Here is a 10895-nt window from a genome sequence, read left to right as displayed (position 1 = left end):
CAAATTGCATGCATGCATGCATGATGAGTCGAGGGCCTCATCAAGCAAAAAAGAGTGAGAGAGAGAGAGAGAGAGAGAGAGAGAGAGAGAGAGAATGAACTCTGCTACACCATGTTATTTGTGTGGGTTTTTTGGGGTGAATAAATACAACATAAATATTATTTACATACATACATTCATAGAACGTAATATTTGTGTTCGTGGAGGCATTCAAACGTTTGAAAACGTACACGTTTGAAAGGGGAAAAATACGTGCTCCTTTTTTATTTTTCTTTTTTTCATTTGTTTTCATTGCAAATTTAGCCCATAATATAGACCATAGTTAATCCAATCAAACGTGTCAAACCAATCCAACTTTTAGTTGATTTACCATTCACGTTTTATTGAATCAAACGCGAATGCGAATGCGCGTATGATACGTATGGTTCATTCTATGCTGATACATTATTACATACTAGACTTTTATCATGTATGTATTATGTATACATATTTTTTTTTGGAAAATAAATAAATAAATAAATATGTATACATATGTACATACATACATGATATGTACATTAACAATAAAATTACATCTGAATTTTTATTTATATTTTTTGTACATACATATGTATGTTTTTTTTTTTTTTTTCTTTCCCACTTTTGCTTTTTCTAGTTTCATATTTATTTAATTAATTAATTTTATTTTTAAAAATTTGCTTTTTTGGGGCTTTTTTCTTCCTTCAATGAGAACTGTGAAAGAAAACTGAGCGAAAGCAGACCAGGAGCCAAAAAAAAGGAAACCCTAGATCTTCTTCTTCCTCCTCCTGCGCCTCCTCCGCCTTCCTCTCCTCGATCATTCTTTCATTTATGGTGAGCTCGTTTTGCGCTCTAATCTCTGCTCTAATCTTTTTCTTTTTGGTTTCTGCTCTGGTTTTTCATGTTTTCTCTCTCTCTCTCTCTCTCTCTCTTTCTTTCAGAATCATGCGATAATGTGGTGGTAAATTCCGTTTCATCGATGGTAAGTTCATTCTACTGTTCCTGCTCTTTCCAATTCTTTATTTTGTACCGGAGCTCCTGCTTGATAACCTCTTCTTTCTTCTCCCGTATTTTTCTTCCTGCTAGGTTTCTGGAAATCTGCCAGCAACCTGGGAGTGCCCCTTTTATCGATGGTAACTTCATCCTAAGCTCTCTTCTTTGTTGAAGCTTTTACTGAACTTCTGCCCAGTTTTCTCCTTTTTTTTATGGTTTGCATCTTCATTTTTTTATTTTCTTTGTAATGTATCCAGTATCTTGTGAATATCTGAAGGAAGAAGATAAGCTTCTGTTAGCATCATCGCGTATGGCTAACTTGACTTCCACAGAGCTCAATTTTCTGGTCTTCCGTTACTTGCAAGAGTCAGGTACGCGCTTTTCTGTTGTTTTTCCTCTAATTGTAAGAAAGAAATTTCATTCGTATAAGAATAGTTTGATTTCCTCTGAAAATATTATTTTTCTGGTCTTTTATCCATTTTTCTCACTTGAAGAGGACTGTATTTAAAGACACAATTTCATCTGAAAGCTCAAGTTTCTGTGGTCTTAACAGTAACAAGACTTTAGGGCTTCTTTCTTCTCTTAGGTTTCTGTACAAGGAAGTCTTATTGATCCAGAAAAAATTCATAGTTGAATATTTAACTTGACATCAAAATAGATCAATTTTATTGTCTCTATCTGAGAGGAAGGCAGACCTTTTTCAGTTTGAAACATAGATTTTCATCCCAAAACTCAAGTTTGTGTAGTCTTAAAAGTAATAAGATTTCAGGGCTTTTTTCTACTCTCTTGTTTCTGTGTAAGGAAGTTTTATTGAAGAGAAATTTTCCATCTTGAAGTCTTAACTTGTCTTCTAAGTAGATGGACTTTTTCTTGTATCTCCCTATCTCTCTCTCTCTCTCTAAGAGTGAAGTAGGCCTTTTATAGCTTCAAGCAGGCATATTCTCATCCTGAAGCTTGATGTTCTGTAGTCTTAACAGTAACAATACCTCCAAGCTTCTTTCTTCTCTCTTGTTTCTTGTGAGAGAATTTCTAAGAGAATTTGTAACTTTAGTTCGAAAGACATTTCTTCTTTCTGGGTGATGGAAGCTCTTTTTGTCCTAAAGAGTATAGTTTCATCTCAATTCTCAAAATTTCTATCGTATGAACAAACTTTTCTTTTTCTTTCAAGGAGGAAATTTCCATCAAGATGATGATGCTTAGAAATACAGAGGTCTAATGTCTAGTCTTTCTTTTTCTGCCAAAGTTTAGCCGTACATCGCAAATTTGGATTTTTTTGTAGTGTTATCAAGATTTCAGCATCTTTTGTCTTATTTCTCACCTATGGTTAGTTTCAAAGCAAAAGCTCATCGGAAATTTTCATCTTTTCTGTACTGTTATGAATACTTCATGACCTTCTTTTCTTTTCTTTTCCTTGTCACTCCTGTCTCCTTGCCTGATTCTTGTCCAAGATGGCAATTAAAAGTAGCAAGCTTGATGAAAGAACTTGAAGTTACAAACTCATCCCCAATTTTAGTTCTCCTCTAGAATTAGCAAGTTTTCAGAATCTCCTCTCCTTTATTGCTATCTCCCTTGCTGGTTTAGTTGAAGATAACTTTTTTTGTCAGGATGGATAATATCTATAAAGGAAATTTTTTAAGGGAAACATTATTCTCAAACATTTGTAATGTTAGTGAGCTGTGAGTATGTACTTCTCTCTTATTTCTTACACAGATCCACTTCTGTAGAGATAACAGAGGCAAGTTTGATGAAGTGAAGCTCGTAGATGAATACTTTACTCACCTTGACACAAACATAGGTGCCATAGAGCTATTACTGTTTCGTCCTTGCCTGGCTCTAGCTGGAGATGATTGGTATTTGCAGGTTTTATGAACCTAATCTTGTGAAAGCTGAAACTTACTTTAAAGAGAAAATTAACTAAAATTCCAATTATTCTCTAGTGCTAACAACCATTGAGAAATTCGCTCTCTGAGATCTGAAAAATCACAATGCTTGCCATATTTCTGTCACCTCTATCTTCTTGCCTGATTTCAGTAAAGGAGACGCTAATATGATTGCAATTTTGGTGTTAGAAAATGTAATCTTGATGAAGTGATGAGTTCAAAGAAAAAACCAAAATCTTTCCAGATTTGAACTTTTTGTAGCGCTAGCAGGTTGCCCGAACCTACAGATTGTGTATTTTAAGTTTGAAAGATTCACCCTGACAGGAAGGCAAGCCTTGAGGTTAAATTTGACTTCTCAAGAATCAATTATATGTTCCTTCATGTATACCCTATCTCCAAGCCTTGAGGTTAAATTTGACTTCTCAAGAATCAATTATATGTTCCTTCATGTATACCCTATCTCCAAATTCATGTGATCTTTGTGATAGTCTCTTTTCTGAAGTGAAGATATAAATATCAATTGATTTTTCTAATCAAGGAGAACAGTTCTGACACTTAAAATTTTTGGACTAGAACCACCCTTGTATCATGATAAAGTCATGATTTGATGCAAACACATTTTGTGGATGGTAACAAAATACAAGGTGTATTCTAAGAAGAAGGCTTTGCAGTGTTAATTGAAGCGTGTTTTGAGATCTTGAAGTGCAACACGGGTGTCTTGGAATAGAAATTTATATGCTTCATATTCTGCAGTCAACTGAAACACTAGATAGACAATGTTAGTATCAATTACAGTATAACAGAGAAATATCAAAGGTCAGCCTGCAAGGAAGTTTTTATAAGCTAATAGAAATAAACTTTGCATGTGAAAAATATGTGTGTTTGATGGAAGAGAGGATTTTGGTATAGTCCTCTTTGATACATACCATTCCCCTTCATGTATGATAGAATAAGTAATAACCTTTCCATATTTTTAAGTGCCTACACACATATCATCTTAAGCGCTGTTATTTTTGTTCTGGTGAAAAATGATAAGTAATTATTCTTAGTTTTCAATATGATTATCGTCTTTAAATTTCCATTCCCTTGATAATCGCTCATTGTGATAATAGTGATCTATTTTCTATGTGCATGCATGTGCTCTATGCATATTGGAGTAATTAAAAGATTAATTTTCTATTTGTTTATTGGTTTGGTATTTCTTTGTTTTATTAGATTATAATTAGCTGCTAAATATCAATTTAAACATTTAATTGGTGGTGATTGCAGGGTTTCTTCATTCAGCTTTCACATTTGGTTTTGAATCTGGTCTCAACAAAGTTCCGATTGATGGCAATCAAGTTCCACCTGGTGCACTTGTGTCTTTTGTTCAGAAAGGTCTCCAGTACCTTGAACTAGAAGCAAATTTAACAGATGTGAGAAGCTTACATTCTTCATAATGAGTACGTTTTAAGTGTTCTTTTTAAACGAGTATGCTTAAACATCGGCATGTCACTCTAAAGCAGGATGGGATGGATGTAGATGGAGATTTTTCTCTCCTTCAACCTGTGGATCTGATCACTAAGGATGTCAGTGAACTACGTCAAATTCTAAAGGACAAGAAAGAAAAGGAAAGAGAGAGGGAAAGAGAAGCTGAAAAGGAGAAGGAAAGAGAGAAAGAAAGAGAGAAAGAGAAGGAAAAAGAAAAAGAGAGGGAGAAGGAAAAAGAGAGGGAGAGGGAGAGGGAAAGGGAGAAAGAGAGAGAGAGGCAAGAGAAAGAACGTTTGGAAAGGGAGCGTCAAGAGAAGGAAAGGTTAGAGAGGGAGCGCGTAGAAAAAGAGCAAAAAGAGAGGGAGAAACAAGAGAGAGAACGGCAAGAGAGGGAGCGGCAAGAGAGAGAAAGAGAAAGAGAACGGGAGAGGGAAAGGTTTGAAAGGGAGAGAGAGCGTGAACGAGAGAAGGAAAGAGAGAAAGAGAAGGAGAGAGAGAGGGAAAAAGAAAGAGAGCGGGAGCGCTTGGAGAAAGAAAAAGATCGTGAGCGTGAAGAAAAAGCCAAAGTCAAAGTTGAGGAAAAGGATTCGCGATCATCTATTGCTGGTAAAATGCCAACTTCCTTCTGCAGCTTGATTGTGAATTTTTCTTGTTTTTGTTTTTGAAGTCATAATCTGTATGCATAAAAGATCACATTTAGACCTTATAAAATACCAATTCCATTTTGCTAATAGTAATATCTTAAGGTTTCATGCTGCAGCATGTGGTTGACTTATCAACATCAAACATCAGACCTAGAATAGTTTTCTTGAAATGGGAAATGGTGAATTTAAGGCCTCTTACTTTCTTTCTCAACATGGTCAGCAGGACATACTTTAGTTTCTTGTAGAGGTTGTGGCTTAGACAAAAAAACGTTTTATACATCTGAACTCTCATTTGATCATACATTATGCAGTGAATCAGTCTCTTTGTCAACCTTTGATGATTTGTATGTTTAATATTATCATATCATTGTAGACAGTAGATAATAATATCCTTTTATGTTAGGGTTTTAATGTTGTGAGCATATATGTACGGAAATTTTATTTCTATAGATATTAATACCAATATCTATACCTTTGGTGCTGTAATTAGGGGAGCTGCAACTTCGTTTGTGCTGCTTTCCAGTTTCTGTTTCTTTTGGCAATTCTGTTTGAACCAAAGTATATACATAAATCATAGATGGTGAATTTATCCATTGAAGAACTGAGAAGAATTTTCATAGAGTATGGCTTCTCTATTTCATATTTTGAGCTGCTGTGCATCACTATACTCTTCTCTTGAAGATGGAATCCACAAACAATAACAAGGGCATTTTAGCTCATACATTCTGATGTGTTATTTGTATCCCAAAATGAAGGCTCAGTTAATGCATACACTGCCTCTTTCTTGATCCTCAATATGTGGCTCAAGTTATCATCAGTCAGATATGCCAAGATATTAAAACCTACCTCAAAATCAGAGATATTTTGGCTGGTGAATTCAAAAGCACCTTTTAGATTAGAGTTCCAATAATGTATGGTATAGATAATTGACATGTTTTGATGTATTTTCTGTACTTAATGGAAAGTTTCAGGGCCAGAAGCAATGGATGTCGAAACAGCTACATCTTTTCAGTGTGCTGAGATCCCACATACAGATGTTACAATACTTGAAGGTCACACATCGGAGGTTTGTTGCTGCCATATAGTTTTCTCGTGATATAATGTATGGGTTGGCAGGGGACTAACATGTTGATGGCTTAATAATTCTGGTAGGTATTCATTTGTGCTTGGAGTCCAACTGGGTCCCTATTGGCATCTGGGTGAGGATCATGCATTTTAGACTTGTTGTATTTCATGGTGACAACTATTTTATGTTTTAAAATGCGTTTTCTGTTTTCTACACAGTTCAGGGGATTCAACTGCAAGGATATGGATGATTCCAGATGGACCATCAGGAGTCACTGCACAAACTGCAGCTTGTAGGTCTCTTGTCTTAAAGCATTTTAAAGGCAAGACAAATGAAAAAAGCAAAGATGTGACTACACTTGATTGGAATGTGAGCATTCATATTTGCAGGAATAGTGATTCTTCCTTTTTCTTCCCTTCAAGAAATTGAGAATTCTAATCTTATTTCCTTGCACAGGGTGAAGGAAGCCTACTTGCTACAGGATCATATGATGGTCAAGCCAGAATATGGACCAAAGATGGTAAGGTTCACCTGAAAATATAGGACCATCATATGAACAATATGGTACAGAATACTTAGGTAGTTATGCTCATGTCAAAGGATCTGTCAGAACGTGCTGTTGCTACCTTGTAGGGATGCTTGTCATAAAAATCTCTTGAGGTTCAGACCCAAGAGTGAGGAATCTGTCGTCTAACTTCCTAGATTAGTTGGTAAGATTTCATGTGTAAATTGACTTGTATGATGTATGAGAAAGAGAAAGATTTCTCTGCATTTCTGTTGATGTCAAGTAGAATAAAGCAATCAGTAGTTTATGAATGCACTGAACCAAGCACTTTTAAAATCACTAATATGCTTATACCTGTAAGACGCTACACATGCGCTGCTGTCCTAACACATGAACATGTCATAACAATTGTCAGGTGAACTGAAGAGCACATTGAACAAACATAAGGGACCAATATTTTCTTTGAAATGGAATAAAAAGGGTGATTGCTTGCTGAGTGGAAGTGTTGACAAAACAGCTATCATTTGGGATGCCAAAACTGGCGATTGTAAACAGCAATTTGAATATCATTCAGGTAAACACATAATTTGTTCTATATCAAACAACCTTGGAACTGTGATACTGTGAAGGTAACTTACTAGATTCCTGAAGATCTTTCTTAAACTTATTTTTTGGATGACTCCTTTCAATCTGTAAGAAAACGGGCACATCCTTTGTTTTTATGTTGTGATACTTGATGTCCTCATGTCGGAGTCAAGTGTTCATGTTGTCATTATCTTGTCTATCTTTAACTTCATTTCCTGAATCTAGCAGTCCATATTATGTCGTATAAGCAAGTTGATAAAATGAATGGAATTATTATGTCGTATAGGCAACCAATCTATGGATAGGTCAATGTGCCATCTTGATGAATGTTAGCGATGATGAAACTTTGGGAGTTGATTATACATGATAGTGTCTATTAGACAAGGCAACCAATCTATGGATAGGTCAATGTATGCCATCTTGATGAATGTTAGCGATGATGAAACTTTGGGAGTTGATATCACTTTGGGAGTTGATTATACATGATAGTGTCTATTAGACAAGGCAACCAATCTATGGATAGGTCAATGTATGCCATCTTGATGAATGTTAGCGATGATGAAACTTTGGGAGTTGATATCACTTGGGTGTGTATATGAAAGGGTTATGTTTTTCATAAATGCAGAAGGAACTTAAACTTAAAAGAATTGTAAGGGATCAAATTTAAAACTTTATGTCACATATTATATCATTTATAAAGTCAATTTATACATTTAATAAAAAATTTAAAAATATCCCCCCAGACCATTAATTTGCCCAAGCTGTGGTTTAAAACTGAGTAAATCACAAAATCATTGAGCTGATAAAGGCCCAAAACCACATTCTTGTTGAACCCCTAAGACAAATAGAACTGTTTACAAATGTTTATACTTGGACCAAACTGAAGTGAACCAGTTAAGCCACGTTTTTGTGGATTCTTTCAGCTCATAGCTATTAACTATTCCTAAATGATTCTAAGACATGGAGACAGATGTTTATGTGAAAAGGTGTAGTAGAGAACATTAAATCCAGGCAGGGGCTTTGTCTCAAGGATAGGACTATTTCACTGCAGCACACCGTAGAATTTATCTGCTCTTTGATGCTTCACGGCCATTAAATGTTAGTGTCATATTTGTACTAGCGTACAAGGTCCTTGGTATTATTTTTGAGCCTGTTTATATTTTTGGCAGCTCCAACACTGGATGTGGATTGGCGGAACAATGTTTCCTTTGCAACTTGTTCAACAGATAAAATGATCTATGTGTGTAAACTTGGAGAAGGTCGACCTATAAAATCATTTGCAGGACATCAGGTATGAATTTGCAAGTCTTGTATGTATACATGTGGATTTGGAAGTATTCTATGTGTGCGTTCAGAGAGTGTAAATACTGTATGCACTTGCATAAAGTCAATAAATAGCATAAAGCTCTAAAGATTCTTTAACTCTACAGGACGAAGTTAATGCGATCAAGTGGGACCCCACGGGAACACTACTTGCATCTTGCTCAGATGATTATACTGCAAAGGTTAGTCTGTTCGCAGTTATTTTCTTTCATCATTGCAAGAATTCTTTGCATTGCACCAAACTCTAATGTTAAAAGCTATGAAGTATACTCATCAAAAAATTGATGTCCTGGAGTTTATTTGCTCCACCTAATCGAAGTGCTGCATTATATCAACATGCTATACGGGGATCCTGAGATCATCTCCTACTCCTGGACTATTGTTCACTTATTAATCCTGTTCATTTATACACATTTTTAATCTTGATGCGAGCCATCTTCTATTTGTGATGTATTAATCCTGGCACAGATTTTTCATTGTGATTTTATACACATTATATAAATGGGATATGTTTTGGCAGATTTGGAGTATGAAACAAGACAAATGTTTACATGATTTGCGAGATCACACAAAGGTAAGGGGATTGGAGGTGTCTATATTTACATTTTACTGGTACATAAGAATCTAACTATGATGGTTTGATTTGCAGGAAATTTACACAATCAAATGGAGTCCAACAGGGCCAAACACCAATAACCCAAATTTGCCTTTAGTGCTTGCAAGGTATCGAGGATTTTGTTGTCTGTATGTTTTTCTTATTGATGTTGGCCAATATGGTATTTACATTCGAGTATTCTAAATTGGCTCTCAAATTTTGTTGCAGTGCATCATTTGATGCTACAATTAAATTGTGGGATGTTGAAAAGGGCCTGCAGCTCTTCAGCCTTACTGAGCACAGGTACTTTTATTAAGTGATTTTTCTAGTTTTATTATATATAAATTTTCAGTGTGCATAATTCATGGTTCCTAATGCACATTACTCAAGTTTGATTTTTGATGAAGTTGACCATTTACAGATTTTGCTTGAAGTCTGATTTATGCTGAAACTGTTTTTTTTTTGCAGTGAACCTGTGTATTCTGTGGCATTTAGTCCAAATGGAGAATTTCTAGCTAGCGGTTCATTTGATAAATGCTTGCATATTTGGTCAGTCCGAGATGGAAGCTTAGTTAGGACATTCAGGGGTGGTGGAGGAATATTTGAGGTGTGTTGGAACAAGGAAGGTGATAAAGTAGCTGCCTGTTTCTCAAACAACACTGTGTGTGTTCTTGACTTCAGGATGTAAGAGTACAAGAGTAATGATCACTCTCCATTCGAGAAGACGCTGAGGTGTTCCTCCAAATCCCACTTATCTCTGTAGAAGTTTAAGTAGAAACTCTAGGAAAAAATGACTATTAGCTCTGGGAAGAAAGTGTAATCTCTTTTACCTGCCAGCTTCACCCTTGTACTTTAAGACAATAGAGAGAAAAAACTATTAGGAATGTGAACTTGTAAAATAGTGCACGTTCCTTCACAGGGAAAATATGTACATAATCATTTGAGGGATGGTGCCCGGTTCGAAGTCCTGTATGCTATTAATGTTTTGGCAGTCTTACTTGTGCGGTTTACTAGAATGGACTTTGTGTATATTTCTTCTGGGGAGAGGAATAGAGACTTTTATTCTTGCAGCATTTACTTCCTCAAATTCACAAACACAGAATGAAGTTTAGGTGATGTTTTTTGTAATATTTTGTTGAATAGAAAGTGCTGTACGTGTATAGAGTTCTTTTCGTTTCAGATTTAGATCTTTGCAATATTAAGTTTATTGACTATTTGCATAGGTAATATTAGTGTAATTGTGTTCAGAAACAGAAATCTCATTTGATTGGTAAAATGCTTGAAATCTGCACAGTTGCATTATATATTGTCCTTTGTACCTTATTTTGTAGATATGTACGAGGATTTTTTTATTAGCTATTGAGCTTTTTCCTGTATGTTTTATATAAATGCTCTCAAATGTCAATGTGTATAGACTGAACATACAGGTTGAATTTAATGCTTATGTTTCGACAGCTTATTAATGTTGTGTTAGTGGATATTTATGGGAAATCTAACTCATTATTCTAATACACTAAAACAGTCATGATGTATTTTGTCTACCTTTAATGATACAATTGGTAACTCTTATTAGACAAGACATTTATTGCAACTACTCTCAATAGAACATGGAGATTACATACATGTGCAGAAATGTCAGTTTCAGATTCTAACTGCTCATGAAGGTCTTATATAATAGTACTGAAATGATTCTAAAATTATGTGCATCAGTTGCAGTTACTTTTCGTACTGTGTATGTGTTGGTAAATGTTATAAGACCAGAGAAGATGGTCACTTCATCAATCAATGTTCTAAGTCCAGATAAGAGGGTCACTTC

General features: G+C 35.3%; 1 protein-coding gene across 2 annotated transcripts; it reads left to right on the top strand.

The window, feature by feature from the left end:
* Positions 1-953: 953 nt before the first annotated feature.
* Positions 954-10152, top strand: LOC147847325 (WD40 repeat-containing protein HOS15-like). 2 transcript variants are annotated; one of them, XM_087339317.1, is made up of 16 exons: positions 954-1000; positions 1105-1151; positions 1269-1382; positions 4161-4306; positions 4397-4967; positions 5977-6071; positions 6158-6204; positions 6290-6440; positions 6528-6591; positions 6992-7150; positions 8331-8452; positions 8592-8666; positions 9005-9058; positions 9134-9207; positions 9308-9382; positions 9548-10152. In XM_087339317.1, exons 3-16 carry the CDS (start codon positions 1322-1324, stop codon positions 9765-9767), a joined length of 1914 nt encoding a protein of 637 aa, XP_087195443.1. In that variant the 5' UTR covers positions 954-1000; positions 1105-1151; positions 1269-1321; the 3' UTR covers positions 9768-10152. The 2 variants fall into 2 exon arrangements, with proteins under 2 accessions (XP_087195443.1, XP_087195442.1); XM_087339316.1 differs by having other exon boundaries at positions 4394-4967.
* Positions 10153-10895: the final 743 nt, after the last annotated feature.

The sequence above is a fragment of the Azolla caroliniana genome, unplaced genomic scaffold (assembly GCF_043228905.1).
Source record: "Azolla caroliniana isolate FFs.n. ecotype wild unplaced genomic scaffold, voAzoCaro1.0.p SCAF_1177, whole genome shotgun sequence".
NCBI lineage: Eukaryota > Viridiplantae > Streptophyta > Polypodiopsida > Salviniales > Salviniaceae > Azolla > Azolla caroliniana.
The sequence above is the reverse complement of the archived record's forward strand: the minus strand, read 5'-3'. Positions and strand labels throughout refer to the sequence as shown.